The sequence below is a fragment of the Oryctolagus cuniculus genome, chromosome 2 (assembly GCF_051225735.1).
Source record: "Oryctolagus cuniculus isolate XC-2025 breed Fujian yellow rabbit chromosome 2, ASM5122573v1, whole genome shotgun sequence".
Lineage (NCBI taxonomy): Eukaryota > Metazoa > Chordata > Mammalia > Lagomorpha > Leporidae > Oryctolagus > Oryctolagus cuniculus.
In genome coordinates, this window is record NC_142868.1 from 146393466 (window position 1) to 146410506 (window position 17041).

The window sequence follows — 17041 nt, forward strand, 5'->3', positions numbered from 1 at the left end:
CCAGGCCCAGCCCTGGCTGTTGTAGCCATTTGGGGAGTGAACCAACGGATGGAAGACCTCTCTCTCAGGGCCAGCATTGTGGTGCTGGCATCCCATATGGGCACTGCTTCATGTCCTAGCTGCTCCTCTTCTGAGCCAGCTCCTTGCTAATTACTGTGAAAGCAGTGGAAGATGGCCCAAATCCTTGGGCCCCTGTACCACATTGGAGACCTGGAAGAGGCTCCTGTCTTCAGCCTGGCCCAGCCCCAGTCATTGCAGCCATTTGGGGAGTGAACCAGCAGATGGAAGATCTCTCTGTCTCTCCTCCTTCTCTCTCTTTCAAATAAATCAATCTTTTTTTTTTCTTTTTTTTCTTTGACAGGCAGAGTGGACAGTGAGAAAGAGAGACAGAGAGAAAGGTCTTCCTTTTGCCGTTGGTTCACCCTCCAATGGCCGCCGTGGCCGGCGCACCACGCTGATCCGATGGCAGGAGCCAGGTACTTATCCTGGTCTCCCATGGGGTGCAGGGCCCAAGGACTTGGGCCATCCTCCAGTGCACTCCCTGGCCACAGCAGAGAGCTGGCCTGGAAGAGGGGCAACTGGGACAGAATCCGGCGCCCCGACCGAGACTAGAACCCAGTGTGCTGGTGCTGCAAGGCAGAGGATTAGCCTAGTGAGCTGCGGGGCCGGCCCAAATAAATCAATCTTTAAAAAGATCCACTTGATACCCACATGCCATATCAGAGTGCCAGTGTTTGAGTTTCAGCTCCACTTCCAATTCAAACTTCCTGCTAATGCATTCCCTAGGAAGCAGCAGGTGAGAGCCCTGGGTAGAGTTCTTGGCTCCTGGTTGCTTCTTGGCCAGCTACTGTTGTTCTGGGTCTTTGGGGAGTGAACCAGTAGCTGGAAAATCATCTTTCTCTCTCATTCTCTCTCTCTCTCTCTCTCTGCCTTTCCAAAACAAAAACAAAAATTTCCTTTAAAAAATATACCACCACCTGAAGGCAGAATGAAGTACTGAGATTTTTCTACTGACACATTTATGATGTTGATTTGATCTCTTCAGATACGAATTTCTTATGCTCTAGAAATACATTTTAAAACCTCTCCCAGGAGAAAAGAATTACAAAATACAGAGCACCCAAAAACAGCGTTTTTTATGAGCCCAGTACAAACTTGCACATACCCTGCCTCACACTTGTTTTTTGGGTCTTCTCAGTACAATTTTTTTTAAGATTTTATTTCTTTATTTGAGAGATAGAGTTACAGACAGTGAGAGGGAGAAATAGAGAGGTCTTCCGTCCAGTGGTTCACTCCCCAAATAGCCGCAATGGCAGTAGCTGTGCTGATCCGAAGCCAGGAGCTTCTTCTGGTCTCCCACGTGGGTGCAGGGGCCCAAGGACTTGGGCCATCTTCTACTGCTTTCCCAGGCCATAAGCAGAGAGCTGGATTGGAAGAGGAGCAGCTGGGACAAGAACCGGCACCCATATGGGATGCCGGCGCCACAGGTGGAGGATTAACCTACTGTGCCACTGCACCGGCCTCCTCAGTACAAATTCTTAAAGGATCTTTGTCCCCATCCTACCCCACAGAGGCATAATCTGTGCTGCTTTAATCTAAGTGTGGTTCATGATCTGTCAGCGTCAGCATTACCTGGGTGTTATTTGGAAATGCAGAATCTCAGGCCCTGCCTCAGACTTAGCACACCAGAATCTGCATTCCCATAGGTGCCCTTGTGATTCCTATTTGCAGTGAAGTTGCAGAAGCACTGATCTTGTTCAAGTTTAGCTTGTTCTGTTTTTTATTTTTTTTTTAAGATGTATTTATTTATTTGAGAGTCAGAGTTACAAAGAGACAGAGGAAAGACAGAGATCTTCCATCTGCTGGCTCACTCCCCAAATGGCCGCAATAGCTGGGGCTGGACCAAGCAGAAGCCAGGCGCCAGGAGCTTCTTCCAGGTCTCCCACGTGGGTGGCAGGGGCCCAAGGACTTGAGCCACTTTCTTCTGCTTCCCCAAGTGCATTAGCAGGGATCTGGATGGGAAGTGGAGCAGCCACATCTCTAACCAGTGTCCATATGGGATGCCAGCATTGCACACATTGGCTTAACCCAATGAGTCATAGTGCTGGCCCAGCTTGCTTTCTTTAGGATTTTTGTGTGTGTGTGTCTTTTTTTCATCCTCCTCTCCTGGGCCAGGGATAACTTCAAATATTTTATATCTCAACCTCTGTCCTATTGACATTTTGGGCTGAATGGTTCTCTGTTGTGTAAGGGAACATCCTGTGTATTATAAGATGTTTGACAGCATCCCTGGCCCCCATCAACTAGATGCCAGAAGCATGCCCTGCTCCTTCAGTTGTAAGAATTGAAAATGTCTCCTAGTTAGACTTTTTTTTTTTTAAGATTTATTTATTTATTTGGGAAAGGCAGAGTTACAGAGAGAGAGAGGGATTCTTTCTTCAATGGCTGATGCAGCCAGGACTGTGCCAGGCCAAAGCCAGGATCCCAGAGTCTGGAGCTTCTTCCGGGTCTCCTACTTGGTGCAGAGGCCCAAGCCCCTGGGCTATCCTTCCGTGCTTTCCCAGGCACATTCACAGGGAGCTGGATCAGAAGCAGAGCAGCCAGCACCAAACCAGCACCCATATAGGATGCCAGTGTCACAGTTGGTGGCCTAACCCATTATGCCACAACAGCAGGCCAGATTCTTAAGATATTTTGAAAGTGGAGTCAAGAGGACTTGTCACAGTATTCGACTGGAGCATTTGAGAGAGGTGAAAAGGATGACTCTGTGAGTTTTGTCCTTAGTGACTGGAAGGATGGAGTTACCATATTCTGTACTGGGCAAATCTGTAGGAGAAGCGTGTTGGAAATGGCATGAAATTAGACTTTCAATTTCTCTCCATCTATAAATTCCTTTAAGTTAGGGACACTGAAGTGGGTTATTAGTTGTACTTAACAAATATTTATGGAATTAATGAACTAAAATCTCTTTAGTTTTTGTAATCATAAGAACTCCTGGAAATTCATGTTCATGAGCGGATACTACCAGATATGAAATTCTGTGACTTTGACTAATCAAAAGAAGAAAAGCTACTAGACATCCCTCCACACTAGGTCTGTTACATTTTCTTTAATTCTTACTATTTGATGGTTCTGAGTGCCCTACATTGTCTGTCTGCCTGGTACTCTAGTTTTCTGATCACAAAAAAAATATTGAGTAATTGTCTGTGGGGAGCCATTGCACGGCGCCCTAAAGATGGCGCCGGCTCCTTTCCCCCGGAAGGACTGGCGAGAAACAAACATCTCCTAATAAGGAGATGTTTGAGCTCCCTTCCGGCTTCCGCATTGCTGTACCAATCAATGCTTGCCACTTGGCTGCTTTTGATTGGTGCGCTGATGGCTATAAGAGGGAGGGGAGAGGAAAGGGCGCGGTAGTAGAAGTTTGAAAGAGGTTCCTGAATAAACTGCTGGAAGAAGAGTTCGGGTCGTGTCTTCCTTGCTGGTCGAGGGACGCGACAATTGTCATCATGCTTAAAGACAGACAACAGTAGTAATACATTATTAAGTTTTGATAATCTATCAAAATTATGTTTTTCAGCTGCTGGTATTGTGGCACAGCGGCTTAAGCCATCCCATATTGGAGCACTGGTTTGAGTACTGGCTGCTATGCTTCCAATCCAGCTCTCTCCTAAGGCACTGGGGAAGGCAATGGAAGATGGCCCAAGTGCTTGGGCTCCTGCCATCCACATGGGAAATGCAGATGGAGTTCCTGGCTCCTGGCTTTCATCTGGCACAGCTCTGGATGTTTTGGACATTTGAGGAGAGAACCAGTGGATGGAAGATGTATCTCCCACACTCTCTCTAACTGCCTTTCAAGTAAATAGATAAATCTTTGCCAGAAAAGTATGTTTCAGAGCCTCATTCTCATATAACAAACAAAACAGATTCTAACAACAACAATAAAAACTCTTCTGTCAGATATTTGGATTTTCAAAGAACCTAGCAAAGTTAGGGAATCTATTTCAGTGGTTCTCAATAGAGGGCAGTTTAGCCGCCTTGGATGAACTGAGTCATCAAGCACTGTCTCACAAAACAGCCCTGTCACTCACTGTCAGGATCAAACAGAGCACCTGACAGGTAGATCAGACTGTGAAGTAGTAATGAAAACCAAGTATAAGAATGGCTAACAATGAGGCTGGTGCAGTGGTGTGGTGAGTTAAGCCGCTGAGCGCAACACCAGCATCCCATATGCTGGCCCCCATTTGGTCTTTTTTTTTTTTTTTAAGATTTATTTTATTTATTTGAAAGACAGAATTACAGAGAGAGGTAGAGACAAAGGAAGAGGTCTTCCATCGATGGTTCACTCCCCAGGTGGCCGCAACGGCCGGCTGGAGCTGTGCTGATCCGAAGCCAGGAGTTCCTTCCGGGTCTCCCACTTGGGTGCAGGGGCCCAAGGACATCCTCCACAGCTTTCCCAGGCCACAGCAGAGAGCCGGATCAGAAGAAGAGCAGACAGGACTAGAACTGATGCCCATATGGGATACCCGCGCTTCAGGCCAGGGTATTAACCCGCTGTGCCACAGTGCCCCCTCCCCCCCACCATTTTGGTCTTTCAACTCCAACTTGAGAGATCAACATTGTAAGGAAAAGGGGCAGATTGGTGCTCTCCAGAAACATGGCTGATATCATCTTCATTAACATGGATGAGAAAGAAATTGAGGCCCAAGAGGTGCAGTCACACTCTGCAAAGCCATGGCCTTTTCCTACTAGGTTTTTATTCCTATTTTGCCACCCAAAAAAATCAGTGTGGCCTAGTCCAAGAGTTAAAAATGGGATGGGGGATGAACTTTAGAAAGCAGGACAGGCTCAGTTTTTCTGGTAATATAATGTTAACTATGGTTTGATATTATATGTTAGACAATGGATAAAAATCTTAGGTCTTAAAGTCATCCAATATCATCTTGGCCCATATAAGAATGTTTTTGCTATTGGGTTTTTCTTTATTGGAAGGGGCGGGGTCACCTCTTATTGATGCTTTGGTGTTAACCATTGCTGAAGGAAATTATGCTGTGGCCATCGTAGGCCATAGTAGCCTAATCCTCGGGCTGAAGTGCTGGCCTCCCATATGGCTACCAGCGTGTCCCCGCTGATCCTCTTCGGAGCCAGCTCCTGGATATGGCCTGGGGAAGCAGCAGACAATGACCCAAGTGCTTGGGCCCCTGCACCCACGTGGGAGACCCAGAAGCAGCTCCTGGATCCTGGCTTTGGGATCAGCTCAGCTTGGGCCTTTGGGGCCATTTGGGGAGTGAACCAGGGGATGAAAGACCCTTCTGTGTCTCCCTCTCTCTCTAACTCTACCTCTCAAAGAAAATTGTGTTGACTTAAACAATGTCTCCAACTTTCAGTAGCACAACGCACCTGGTGCATGTTGGTAGGCTACTTGCACTTAGGCAAGAACAACCTGAACAGCTGATTTAGAGACGCTTGGGGACAAACAACAGACACTCTACTCTCACAGAAACCACTACTTGCTTGGTGATGATGAAGGAAAAAAGTGTGGCAGGCCAAGGGCACCAAGTGGGGAGCATTTGACACGCAAGGTTATCCAGTAAAATATCTAACGTTTAGCCAATTATAGGGTCTACAGTGTTTTAGTTTTTAGAATAGGTTGGTTGTTGAAGGAGCAAAATTCCAGCCCAGGAGACACAGTCAAAAAGTGAAGCCGACTTGCCCAAGAACTACTTGGATACCTTTTCCAGAATCGGGAGGCGCCAAAAGTGAACGCATCCCATCTCGCGCCAACGTCTTTCCGGGCCTTTCTCATCCTCGACTCCCCGGCTTTGGCGCCCACGTCTCCAAAGTGAACCAGAGGGGTCTGGGGCCTCCAGCGGCTTCTCTTCGCCTCTTTTTCCCACCCTTCTTCAACTTAAATAACTGGGTGTGCCCGCCCTCTTCTGAGCGCAGTACTCCCTCAAGGGGTGGGTCCTGATCCTGGAGGGCTCCGGGCCCTTCAAGTTGGCGGGAGCCGGCGGGGGCGGGCCAGCGCAGCTCCGGGGGCGGAAGAGCGAACGCGGGCTGCCGCGCTGCGCGCTCAAACTTGCGCCGCCACCAGCTCACGAGCTGCGCCCCACCCTCTCCGTCACTAAAGGCGCCCAGCCAATGAGCGGGCCGGAAAGGCAGGGCCTGCGAGCTAAGCAATGGGAGGGGGTGCGGCAGGAGGAGGACGGGAAGTCGAGGGCGGGCTGTGTCTGATTGACAGCTCGCTCGAACCAATCTTCCACGTGGCTTCTCTTCGCTCTCTTCTCTGTTCGACTCAGCCCTTCGTCCCACCTCCTCCTCCTCCACCCCCCCCTCCCCGCTCCTTTTCGACCCGCCTCTCTTCCCCTCCCCCACTTTGCGGGCAAATCGCTGCTGGAAGGAGGCGGGGGCCGAAGCGGCAGGCTCTTGTGGAGCCTTGAGGTGGAATTGACGGGTGTCCGGGCCAATAAGAGATAGGCTGATGTCGCGGCCATGGCTGGAACCGGCCAATGAGCGGGCGGCCTGGGGGCGGAGGCCCAGGTTCCAAACGCTCCGCGGCGCCATGGGCTGAAAACTCAACCGAGATGGAATCTCCCAGTCTGAACCGGTTTCAACCGGTTCCGAGTTTGAGGCACTAGGAGGAGGGGGAGAAGCGGCTGCAGCGGCCGCGGCAGGAGCAGCGGGAGCTACAGCATCAGCAAGAGCAACAGTAGCTACAGCCCGGGCGGCGGTGCTTGTTCCAGTCTTTGCTGCTGCAGTCCGTGCAACCACCCAGAGGGGGAGGGGGGAACCACCAGTCGCTGAGGAGCAAGAGAAGGGGGGAAAGTTTAGGCGAGCCTGGGTGGGGGGGCCCAGCGCCGGAGCCGCGTGAGAGAGGGAGCCGTGTTTTGGTAGGGGGAGTTGGACTGCAACTGGCAGCAGAGCGTCCCCCGGCCGTGTGGACTCTACAGCCCCTACTCCTGCCGCTCCTGCTGCCGCCTGTGGCTGGAGGGTCCCCCTGGGGCTGAATCTTTGGGACTTCACCCGGTTCCCCTCCCCCTTTCTTCACTCCCCAGCCGGGCGGGAGCATTTATTCTACAGATTAATTCCCCTTTTTTGGGGGGGCGGGTGTGTGTGTGTGCGTGTGTTGGGGGGGAGGTGTCCCTGAGATAGTAAATATTATTGAGCTTTTTTTTTTTTCGCCCTTCTCGTTTTTTAATTTCCCTTTTTTAAGGTGGGAAAACTGTGAAACCCACCTTGATTTCCTCCCCTCTTCCCCCTCCCCACCTTCCCTCGTCCTAATCCCCGACAAGGAAGGAAGAAGCAGTTGGTTCAATTTCTGGGTAAGTCGACTGTGTCTTCGGGGCCAGGGGCGGGCGGCGGCGGCGCGGCCGGGCGGGAGGAGGCCGGCGTGGGGCGCGGTGGTGGCCGCGGGCGGCGAGCCCGGGAGGCGGCGGCTGGCGGGCCGGGGGCGCGCCGAGCCCACGGCGGAGCCTGCGATTGAATGAAGCCGCTTCTGCCGCTGGGGGGATGGAGGCGGGGAGGCGGCCGCGGGAGGAGAGCGCTTGCTGGGTCATTTCGCGTGTGCGGGTGGCGGTGGGGGAAGGCGAGCAGCGTGGTAGTGAAGCGGGGCCCGGCGCGGGTGTGGAAGGACTTCCCCAGCCCGGTGGGCTGGGGAGAAGTTGGGGTGATTTCAGGAACAGCTCCGTAAATGATTAGGAGTGGAAGTTTCCAGAAATATTTAGTGCAGCAGCATTGAAACGTCCGCCTGCATCACGTGGCCCCCTCGGTGGAGAGCTTGGGATGGGGGAGGGAGGGGCTGCCGAGTCCCTGCTTCTCCTGCAAGGAAGCTCCAAAGCCTTCCTGTTTTTTGCAGGTTAGGATGAGAAGTAGGGTAGATTAGTTAATTTTTTTAGGGCTCTGCAAAGATGGCTTAGTGTTGTAGCTTCTTTCTGAGGGCTCGAGTGTGTCGGTCGAATCATTTATTGCTGGCAGCGTGCTGTGGACGAAGCCCTGATTTCTCCTTCGTTTTGCTGCCTTTTTGAGTTCGGGAGTCGGGGGGGGGGGGAGTGGTATAGTGGAGGAAGCATTAAATACTTGCCCGGCCCGCACCGCCTCCGATCACGCAGAGGCCATGCTGCAGAGAGAAAGGGGCGGTGAACTTAAGGCGCCAGGTCTAAATGCCTCCTACGAGTATGGGCGGGGTGAGTGCGTGCTCCCGTGCGCTATAGTTAGAAGCGCTGCGGATCGCTTCGGGTGGGAAGCGAAGGAGGGCGGGCCCTAGTGAGGTGTGTTTCTACTCAATGGAGCAGCCGATGGCCCACACACCCTAGCAGCAGTCTCTCGCCTTGTAGCGGCTTGTTTTTGCACCTGATGTGGAGTTAGTATTAAGTGATTTTCTGGTTTTGATCCGGGAGCTGGCAGTGCGTAGCAGCCTGCCTATTCAGTTTGCAGTGGCGGCCGAGGGATCTTGGTAGTTACTTGAAAAGTCACAGCCTTGCTGGATAATCCCTAGTATGCTATCCAGTGAATGGATTTAGGGTCGAGGGGCACCCATGGAGAAAACAGTGTTTCTGGTTACTCCTCCCTCCATGACTGGTTGCTGTCTGCCTGATTTGTGTATCTTTGACTTGTGCTACACTGCTGGTAGTGGAAAGAATGCTTTGGAAGCTGTTGATTTGGGGGGGACTAACTGTGCTTGGCGTTGACCACAGAGCCGCCATTTCTGTACTACGTACAGTTCAAGAATAGATAGGTCATTTCGAAGATAGCCGGTAGTTTCAATAGGGATGACAAAATAATGTAGCACGGTGAACTCTTAAGAACAGTGTACTTGAAAGAGAAACTTTACAGAGACACTTTAGTTCTTTGTTTTGATTTGAAATTTTTAACAGGTTAGGAGTGAATTGGAGAAAAGTTAGTTTAAACTCCCCCCCCCCCATTTTTGAAGTCTAGGTCTTGCTGCTTTGTGGACATTGGCTTTAAGCCTCAATTTTTAAATTGTTCTAATCTTTTAAAATAGTAAGGCGCTAGAAGGTATAGGAAAATTTTTACATTTATTAGTGGAATATATACAAGTGTATCTTATTTGGAACTAAGTTTTTATATGTGGTGTATAACAGGAGTTGTGTTCTAAAGCATGTTTAATATCTGCAACTAAAACGTTTGAAATCTTAACATCGTTTTAATTGCCAATAAACAACCAAAAGATTATAGAGGAATTTAAAAAGTTCCTTGTACACATTAATTTTTTGATTTTTACATTATACTTAACCTAGGTGACTCATTGTGGACTTTAATTTATTGTGACTGAAATTATCTTTAAGATAAAGTGTTTACAATAAATTTGCCTCCATTATTAAGAATGTTTTTAAACTGCTATAAAGTGGCCAAGAAATGATGCCTTTTTTCATCAGATTGGTTTGTCCAGACGTTTCTGATCTCAAAAGGAGAAGTGGCAATGACCTTCTAACCTGTTAACTGCTAAATACTGTACATCAACCCATGGGTTTCACAAATGGCTTTCAGGATATCTTGAATCCTTGTTGACTTTATACAAAATTTGGCTAGAGCTGTTATGTTCTCTGATTCCAAGGCATCTTGACCCCCAAAAAAGTTTACAAACAGATGTCAGTGGCATTGACTTTGAAGAAAAAGCAGAGAAAATATTTTTATAGTTCTGGGCATCTAAAAATGTGCATGTCTGCCAGTGTGCTCTTAAAAGGATAGCATTGCATATGAACAGTTTTTACCCAGTACCTCTGTTTGAGGCAGCTCACTTTTCTGTTAAGATAGAATTTATTTTTATTTTGAAATTGGCAAGTTTTTATAAAACTTTTGCCTTGCCAGTGAATACCTGGAAATTTTTGAAAATCTTGGTTGGTATATTGCCATAAGCATTTTTTTCTAGACCATTTATTCAAGGAAAGCATATGACCAAGAAATACATTTTTACATCCTAAACAATAGGAAATTTTACATCCACATTTACTTAAAATTTTTTAAGATTTATTTATTTATTTGACAGGCATTGTTAGAGAGAGGGAGAAAAGAGCAAGTGAGCTTCCATCTGCTGGTTCTCTCCCCCAAATGGCCACAACAGCGCAGGCTGGGCCAGGCTGAAGCCAGGAGCTTCTTGGAACTCCATCTTGATCTCCAAAGGGAGTGCGGGGGCATAGCACTTGGGTCATCCTCCACTGCTTTGCCAACCACATTAGCAGGGAGCTGAATTGGAAGTAGAGCAGCTAGGACTCAGCTGGTGCCCTTATGGGATGCGGGTGTTGGAGTTGCAGGCAGCTGCTTAATGCATTGCACCACAATACCACCCCCTATATCCATATTTAATACTTTCTTCGACATATATTAAAAATTAAGATAATGTGGAGTGAGCTTTTACTGAGCTATCCAAAAAATGCTATATAGGAAGAAAAACCCACCTCCACTTGTTAAACTGTTTAAGAATTTGGGATCAGGACTTACAGCTGTATTAGTTTTTAGGGCCCTAAAACCCTAATAAACATTTTATAAATGTGCTTTTTATTAGACTAAAATTTAGAAGGGAGAGGTACAAGGTAGGCCTAAAAAAGGCTAGCAAAGTTAAAAGGACCCTAGTGACGAGTAGTTAAGTAATTTAGCTTCTGTTACTTGCTCTTAGTTCCTGTTGTTACTAATTAGGTGGTCTTTTAAGGCACTCCAGTTATTTGTAAAAATATGTTTGAAATAATTTGTAGGTTTCTGATAACCAAAACCTCATAGACAGCTTCAATTTTTTTCCTTTATTTTCAGTAATCTATGCCAGCAATTATGACAATGTTAGCAGACCATGCAGCTCGCCAGCTGCTTGATTTCAGCCAAAAACTGGATATCAACCTTTTAGACAATGTGGTGAATTGCTTATACCATGGAGAAGGAGCCCAGGTAAAGTAGCTAAACAAAACAATAACATAATTACATTGTGTAACAAAGTTGTTGTGTTTAGAATCAAATTTAAAGCTATCATCTTTTAAAAAGAAAATCTGTGGTTTATATGAATTTGGGATATACAGGGATACTTCAAAAATTTGGTGGAAACGTAGTATTAAAACACGTTTATTTAGATGCAAATGTTTTGAAATCCAGCATTTTTTCATAATATCAATTTCCACGAACTTTTTGAAGACCCCTCTTAAAATTAATAAGAATTGGTCAGGAGAAAAAACTGTGTTATTTAACATGGTTGGAGTGGGATGCTTTGTCATTATACTTGTTTGGTATTTCAGGAACTTTTACTCTGTTTAATACATGTTAAATGCTTTGTAGGTATTGCAGGTTGTATGTACCTTTGTATATACTTAGTATGTTTGGACTTCATGATTCTTTTTTCAGATGCATTTAAATTATGAAAGTACTTTATGGATATATTTGTTTAAAAATCCATTAATAGAGTACTTTTTTGTTTGAATTTTGTGCCCTTGTAAAAGTGCTACTGTTAAGGTAGAGAATTATATACATAAGCCATGTTTTGGTCAAGCATTTTTTTCTCACCCAATTAAAAGATAAGTGAGATAAGAATGTGTGGTTTCAAGTTGTGTATATTACAAGAAAGTGAGCAATCTTGAATCTTTATCTTACAGAGCTAAACTCAGCTCTAAATGAGTAAAAATTTCTATAGTTGGATCAGAAATTGATTTTTAAGGTGAAATATAGCACAAATTCGTTGCCAAAATGTTAGATTCCTCGTTAGATGATACACAGCTAGTAGATGTGGAGCTATTTATATTGTCAAGATAGTTAAATGCATATTCACTATCATAGTTTTTAGAGACCTCAGAGGTGGATATGGTATCTTTTACATAGATAATCCAAAATGCATGGCATATAAATACTATGCGCGCGCGCGCGTGTGTGTGTGTGTGTGTGTATGCATTTGAGATTTATTTATTTGAAAGGTAGAGTTAGAGAGAGAGCTCTTCCATCTTCTGGTTCACTCCCCAAATGGCCACAGTGGCCAGGGCTGGACCAGGCTGAAGCCAGGAGCCAAGAGGTTCCTTCTGGTCTCCCATGTGGTGCAGGGGCCCAAACACTTGGACCGTTTTTCGCTGCTTTCATAGTCACATTAGCAGGAGCTGGATTGGAAGTGGAGCAGCCAGAACTTGAACCTGTGCCTATAGGGGATGCCAACGGCTTTACTTGCTACACCCAGCATAATTGTTTTTATCTTGTGAAATTAGCACTACTAGTTTCCTTATAATAAAAGAGCACTAAAAAGAAAGGGCTGTGGAATTTATGAGAGTGAAAAAAAATTACTCTGCTGATTCTGTTTTTCAGTTCAGGTCTGTATTCTTGGAGGCACTTGATCAATATGTAATCTCCAAAAATATTCTTGAAAAAGTTATTCCTTTGGTATATATTACATGTCATGCAGTTGTTCCCTTATGTTATACATTGAACATGGAACTTTTAGCTTCATTTCTTCCAACATGGATTCATGGAAAGCTGCAGTTTCTGGAAGAAAGTATGAAAATAAGGTTGAAAAACATGAAGTAAGGTTGGATTCGGCTTTGAATGTTGTTAATGAACTCAAGTCTACAGTCACTAGAAGGATATTTAATTTTTTTTTACTTGATTGAGTTGCTAATCCTGTTTAATCTTCACTCTTTAACCTAATTCACAACATATAAAAGGTGTGAATAAACCAACATAGACCAGTGTTCTAGGCTGGTAACTGAGAAATAATGATTATTTTATCGAGAATATATTCTAGTAAGTTTTTAATAATATTTCACAATATTAAAAGATTTAATGGTTTGTTTTAAAGTTGACTTAATAAAAAGATTAGAGAAATGATAGGTGTTTTTACTTATAAGTGCAATAGATAAGTCTCCCAAAAGTAAAAAGAATGTTAGGCCTAATTATATGTCATGTGACAAATCAGTTGCATAAAAATAATCAGTAAATTGCTTGTTATAGTATAAGTGAAGAAACTAAGATTTTGAGCTTAAAGCCATTTAACTCCTTAGGTGGCTTGAAGTCCTATCTTTAAATGTTCTAAATATGTCTGCCTTTCATATACCACCTCCCTGGAGCGGGGGTGGTCTTATTTCAAAAGAAAAGAGAACTGAAGTGGAAAACATGTTTTTAGTGTTAGAAGTGTATTTAATTCTGGGGAACTTCTTCAGTCATTGCTCTAGAATTCTGTATACAGATGTTCTTCCTTGCAAGAGACAGGCAGATTAGTAGTGAGGTTTGTAAAACATCTTTTACTGCACCTGATTTATGGAAGACAATTCTGTTTAACATTTAGCAGTAGTGAAAAAATGTATCATGTTATGTAAACTCATTGTTTCAACATGTGGTGTGGTTTCTTAAATTTGATTTTGCTAATCTCAGGATAATGACAAAATTTATCATGTTAATTAAACTTTCAAAGTCAGCTGCAGGTAACTTTTTAAGGATGAAGAGGGAGAATTAGAAGGGTAATTTTTAATCTATATACAGAATTTTTGCCTGAATGAGTAGTGTAGTGGGATATTTGGCACTGTCAGGACTACTTTCTGTTAACAAACATTCTATTTTTAGTTAAGTAGACAGCAAGAGGACAAAAAAGATAGGGGAAGAGTTGGATGTTTTCTTCAATATTGTGTTCTGTTAAAGTATCTTGAACTCTTTAATCTATTGCTTAGCAACTAAAATACTTTCGCCATTCAGTTAGTAGCACAGGGAGATGCTAGATTTTCTCCCTCTTTAGTTCCTTTTGTCTGTTTTTTTTAAAACCCCATTGGGGTTTCAAGTTAATAAAGAATGTTATGTAAGGATGGTGGGATTACGCCAAAGCAAGGAAGACATAAGGATGCAAATACAAAAAGTAACTTCAGAGAGTAAAGTTAGAACTAACTGGGAAGAACATGATTTGTTCAGAGATTGAAATAAATGATGATAGTCAGAAGAAGTACCTGCGTAGAATTCTCATTGTTTTGAAATAACCTTTAAAGGTGAGAAAGTGAAGATTAGGCTGTTGCTTAATTGAAAAAAAAATGTCAGTAGAATTAAAAGCTTTTGGTAAAATGCTTAAAATGGTACAGAAAAAACTAGGTATATAATGTTCCCATGGGTGGATCTTTAAAACTATGTTGAATGGAAAGAGCAAATTGCAGAAGAAAATTGACAGTATGCTAGTAATGTAAAATTTGGTAGCCATAAAACTGTTCATAAATTCATACATATGCAGTGAAGATATGGGCAAGAAAGGACAAAGTAAATTCAAACCTTTTTTTTTAAAGTAAAATGTTAATACTTGTTAATTTTAGATGAAATAGATATAATATTTCTTGATTTTTATTTATTTGAAATAAGGCAGAGAGACAAAGAGATCTTCCCTCCACTGGGTCATTTGTTGGATGGCTTCATTGTCTAGGGCTGGGCCAGATCAGAGCTGGGAGCCTGGACTCCATCCAGATCTCCCACACTGGTGGCAAGGGCCCAAACACTGGGGCCATCTTCTGTTTCCTTCTCTGGTGCATTAGCAGGGTGCTGGATAAGAAGCGGAGCAGGCAGGGCCCCTAGCCAACACAGCCAGCATAGGATGCCAGCGTCACAGATGGCAACTTAACCCACTGTGCCACAACCCTGGCTCCAGGCTTTATATTATTTCTAAATTTGCATTTTAAAAATATGAAAGCAAGAAAATATTTTATAAAATAAATAGAATTTGATATGAAATTAGTAGAATTTCAGAGTGGGAAAAGTATAGTTACAGTAAATTTAGTCTATCTTTTTGAAAAAAGTTGTAATTTAATTCATTTTTTATATTTCTGTAGGTATTTGGGATTTAGGCTTGGTTTTCTTGGTTAGAGAGGTCTTATTAAAGTTTTTTTTTTGGCCGGGGCCGCGGCTCACTAGGCTAATCCCCCGGGTTCTAGTCCTGGTTGGTGCGCCAGATTCTGTCCCAGTTGCTCCTCTTCCTGTCCAGCTCTCTGCTGTGGCCTGGGAAGGCAGTGGAGGATGGCCCAGGTCCTTGGGCCCTGCACCCACATGGGAGACCAGGAGGAAGCACCTGGCTCCTGGCTTCGGATCGGCGCAGCGCTCTGGCTGTAGCGGCCACTTGCGAGGTAAACCAACGGAAAAAGGAAGACCTTTCTCTCTGTCTCTCTCACTGTCTAACTCTGCCTTTCAAAAAAAAAAAAAAAACTTTTGGTATTTTTTTAGATTTATTTATTTATTTGAAAGGCAGAGTTACAGAGAGGCCGAGAGAAAGATCTTCAGACTGCTGGTTCACTCCCCAAATGGCTGCAATGGCCAGGGCTGGGCCAGGCTGAAGCCAGAAGCTAGGAGCCCCCTCTGGGTCTTCCATGTGGGTTCAGGAGCCCCAGTACGTGGGCCATCTGCTGCTTTCCAAGGTTCATTAGCAGGGAGCTGTATTGGAAGTGGAGCAGCTGGGACTTGATCCAGCCGCCCATATGGGATGCTGGCACTGTGGGCAGTGGCTTTACCCAATATGCCACAGCGCTGGCCCATTGATAACCTTTCATAAAGCAAGAGTATACCCCTGTATACTTAAGTAGGTGGGAACTGTTGTATGTTGATTGTTAAGTGCTAAAAACTTCTGCTTCAGAGGAGCTTTTCATTAGCTTTGGTTGAATTTGAATTCATTTTTGAGAATGTCAGATAAGCCAGACTTACTCAGAAAAGACTATTCTATTTGAAAGAAATAAACTTTTTCATTTTATAGTTAAAGTTTATGATTGATGTTTATCACACTTTTACTGGTTTCTGTAGAAGTCTGTTATTTCTTAAATGTTTCCAGAAGTTGATAGAATCATGTCATGTTACAATTTGTGCCTTGCTCACTCTTTAATTGTAATGAATCATTCAAAAGAACAAGTTAGCTTAAAAAATCTTTTTGTGTAATATTTTAGCAAAGAATGGCTCAAGAAGTACTGACACACTTAAAGGAGCATCCTGATGCGTGGACAAGAGTCGACACAATTTTGGAATTTTCACAGAATATGAACACGAAAGTAAGCAAGTGGTGGTTTTAAAATCCATTATTTTTTCTTCCAGTCATAAACTTTGAGGAAGGTATCTCATTTTTAATATGAGCATTTGTTATCTCAAATCACTTTATATTGTTAACTTCAAAATTTCGTCTTAAACATAAGATTAATTCTTGCAAATAGTCCTAAGAATTATGAATGAAGTTTTGAGATTGGGACTAGTATGCAAGGTGGCTTTTTTTTTTTTTTTTTTTTTTGGGGGTTGTTGTTTTGTTTTGTTTTTTTCTTCTTTGTAGAATATGTCTACAAGTCTCAAGTAGCGTAAATTCTGAATGTTATTCAGAGATGAAACCTAATATCAGAGGAATTATTTTGGGCAAGTAATCAATATAATACAGGATAGGCACCTCCAACACCAAGTTGTGTGAACAGCTTAAAACTTTACTCCATGGTACCAATGCTTTTTAATGGGACAGCACTCAGTTTTTGTTCGCAATTGAAAATGTTATAATTCGGGTCCTTTTTTCTTAAGTTTGAACAGAAGGGTTGATCAAAATGTGTTTTGACTGTTTTAGGCTTGATGATTCACGCTTCTCTTTAAACTGCCTTAAAGTAATAAAATGAACTACATGGCATTCTGTTTAATACACAAAAGGTTTCCACTTCTTATACATTGTGTTAAAACAGACCATAGCCATGTTCACATCTGTTTCTGAAATCAGACTGTGTTAAATAACAGTTTTAAAATATTAATTAGTTTTGACATCTTGTAAATTTTAGGGCAAAATTACAGTCCAGAACTTCCTCAAAGTGCTAACCTTAAGTAACATAACAGTGTATGCCTGTTTGCTTGCCTGGTAAATTTTGCTTTTTATACTGACAGACATTACTAATGTTTAAGTTGATTTATCAACAGTATTTTTAAAATCTCAAATTTGTCTTGTGAAAAATGAGATGATTAGAGGAACAGAAAGAAAGCAACAGGTAAAGAATTCTTCAATTTACATAAATTACAAATGATTTGGTGCTAAATTTATGCACTATGACATTTGGCTTTTATGCAATCATTTTTTTTTCTTTAAAGATGTTAACAC

The 17041-nt window shown here is 43.6% G+C and overlaps 1 protein-coding gene and 1 long non-coding RNA gene across 5 annotated transcripts in view; one reads left to right on the forward strand and one right to left on the reverse strand.

The window, feature by feature from the left end:
• Window positions 1–2367: 2367 nt before the first annotated feature.
• On the reverse strand, window positions 2368–6094 carry LOC138848615 (uncharacterized). The gene is made up of 2 exons (XR_011386630.2): window positions 5730–6094; window positions 2368–2826 (listed from the first exon to the last, which is right to left on the reverse strand). It is a non-coding gene; the product is annotated as an uncharacterized LOC138848615 (long non-coding RNA).
• Window positions 6095–6409: 315 nt separating this feature from the next.
• Window positions 6410–17041, forward strand: part of XPO1 (exportin 1) — a 49373-nt gene continuing 38741 nt past the window's right edge. Inside the window, exons 1-4 of one of the 4 annotated variants that reach the window (XM_051838278.2) lie at window positions 6513–7319; window positions 10762–10893; window positions 15870–15971; window positions 16902–16931. In XM_051838278.2, the coding sequence (XP_051694238.1) occupies window positions 10768–10893; window positions 15870–15971; window positions 16902–16931 (258 nt within the window). In that variant the 5' untranslated portion in view covers window positions 6513–7319; window positions 10762–10767. Of the gene's footprint in view, window positions 7320–10761; window positions 10894–15869; window positions 15972–16901; window positions 16932–17041 lie in introns of all 4 variants that reach the window. The other 3 variants (XM_089326391.1, XM_002709852.5, XM_070069081.2) reach the window with 3 other exon arrangements.